The sequence below is a fragment of the Haplochromis burtoni genome, unplaced genomic scaffold (genome assembly GCF_018398535.1).
Source record: "Haplochromis burtoni strain Fernald_Lab_line unplaced genomic scaffold, NCSU_Asbu1 Contig_2412, whole genome shotgun sequence".
Lineage (NCBI taxonomy): Eukaryota > Metazoa > Chordata > Actinopteri > Cichliformes > Cichlidae > Haplochromis > Haplochromis burtoni.
The window spans coordinates 1-1750 of record NW_024584773.1 but is presented as its reverse complement, the minus strand read 5'-3'; the positions used below and the strand labels follow the sequence as shown (position 1 = coordinate 1750).

The following is a 1750-nucleotide window of genomic DNA, read 5'->3' as shown; positions in this document are numbered from 1 at the left end:
CTAAAGAAGGATGGATACTTTTGACGGTCACTCAGGCAGGAACATGTGGCAAAATAACTCACCTGTGAAAGATACAGACTGTATATTGGAGAGCTATCCACGTAGAAATATCGTAACTTTGTCATCATGACTGCATTATTTTTTTATTCATAAAATGGTTTTACATTTTCAATTATATCAAACTAATCCATGAAAACAGTCACATGGTCAAGTAGAAAACTTACCATAGGTACTCTGTACAAACCTAAGACGTTGGAGATTGCAATAGAATTTGTAGAAGATGAATCACCCACAATCCCTATGACTGGAGGATTTCCAACACATGTATCATCTACTACAATTTGATCCTCTTGACCACTGGCTAATGACAGTGCTCCACGGAATCCAATTCCAAGTTCAAGGCAGTTATCATAAAGAGTGTATCCCAGAGTCACATTAGGTAGCAGGTTTGTGTTTCTGTTGATCTCATCAATAGCAAACGCCATGGTTTGTGCGAGCTTAAATCCTAGGACATACACACTAAGACAAGAAAAAGTTATTATTGAATAAACAACAAGATTTTTAAAATGTAACATATGTTGCAAAATTACTAATGTTATAAACAATTAAGAAAATTCAACAATAACAATTAAATGTATTGTTTAACATTAATAAAAGCAGCTGCATTTTTCAAGATACATGCATTTATTTCCGAATGGCATAGTTATTTTAGATACAAAATATTTTCTTTGAATTAAGTTTGATAGTTTTTCTTTTTCTTTTTCTTTTTTTTTGTAGTTTTTTTCTGTCATTGTTACCCATGGCAAGTAGGCTGTTGTGGCTGTGAGGTAAAAGACAGATCAGAAACACTTGAAAAGTGGACTTGAAACAGTCCCCCCAGAACCACATCTCCAGTCTTGTGCATCTCATTTAGATGAAACTGTCCCTGTAGCTGACAGGAAAAAGAAAACTGAGGAGATGATACACTAGTAGTAACACAGGAATACAGTAAAACAAGCATGACTAAATTGTTATGCAAAGATGAGCACATGGCAGCTTTCTGCATTTTTTACACCAGTCATTAAGTTTTATTGTTTGCCATTCTCTTTTATTGACATGCTGTGTTGTTTAGTTTTGCACACCACCCATCAGAGAAGAAGGCGGAGCATACTTTTCATTTGAGATTGCTTCAAGCAACCTTACCAATCAAGGGACTACCAAGAATTCATGCTTAATGTCTCAACAAGGCCATATTAAAAACTTCTATCCATATTTGAATTGAAACAGAAAACACAATAGTTGAGTGGGCAACAAAAATATATGAAAGCGAAGGAGGGTAAAGGGACCACTCTTGGTTTTGATAAGTTTATGTTCCTTCTAATCATAACCCATATCCTCTGTCATTCTTTATGGGAGTGCCAAAGTCTAGAGTTCTAAGATGGGGACACAGTCCCTAGGGCACCTCCTGCAACAGACGAGCCCACAAGAGGGCAGACCCATTTTTATCTCTTCAAGCTGCACCTGACCAGTCTCTGTTGATTAAGGTCCAGCCATTAGGCACACTCCCGCAAACCCCTTAGCATTATTTGGTATTGAGATAAAACATGTATTGCATTTTTAGGTCTATGTATGTGACTCACAAAAGGAGTTGACTTGGAAGTGAACAACTGGGACTTTTATTGCCTCAGTACAACTCATAAACACATACAATCACAATCAACCAAGTTTGTACACTAATAGTGCTTTTTTGGGTGAATAGATGTAAAAAAAA

General features: G+C 36.4%; 1 protein-coding gene across 1 annotated transcript in view; it reads right to left on the bottom strand.

Moving 5' to 3' along the window:
• The window catches only part of LOC102301845 (extracellular calcium-sensing receptor-like), a gene marked incomplete at both ends in the record, with an annotated part of 5524 nt that extends 4575 nt beyond the window's left edge, over nt 1–949 (bottom strand). Inside the window, 3 exons of the mRNA XM_014331426.2 lie at nt 3–62; nt 225–519; nt 798–949. Of these exons, the coding sequence (XP_014186912.2) occupies nt 3–62; nt 225–519; nt 798–949 (507 nt within the window). The remainder of the gene's footprint in view (nt 1–2; nt 63–224; nt 520–797) is intronic.
• Between the last annotated feature and the right edge of the window lie 801 nt (nt 950–1750).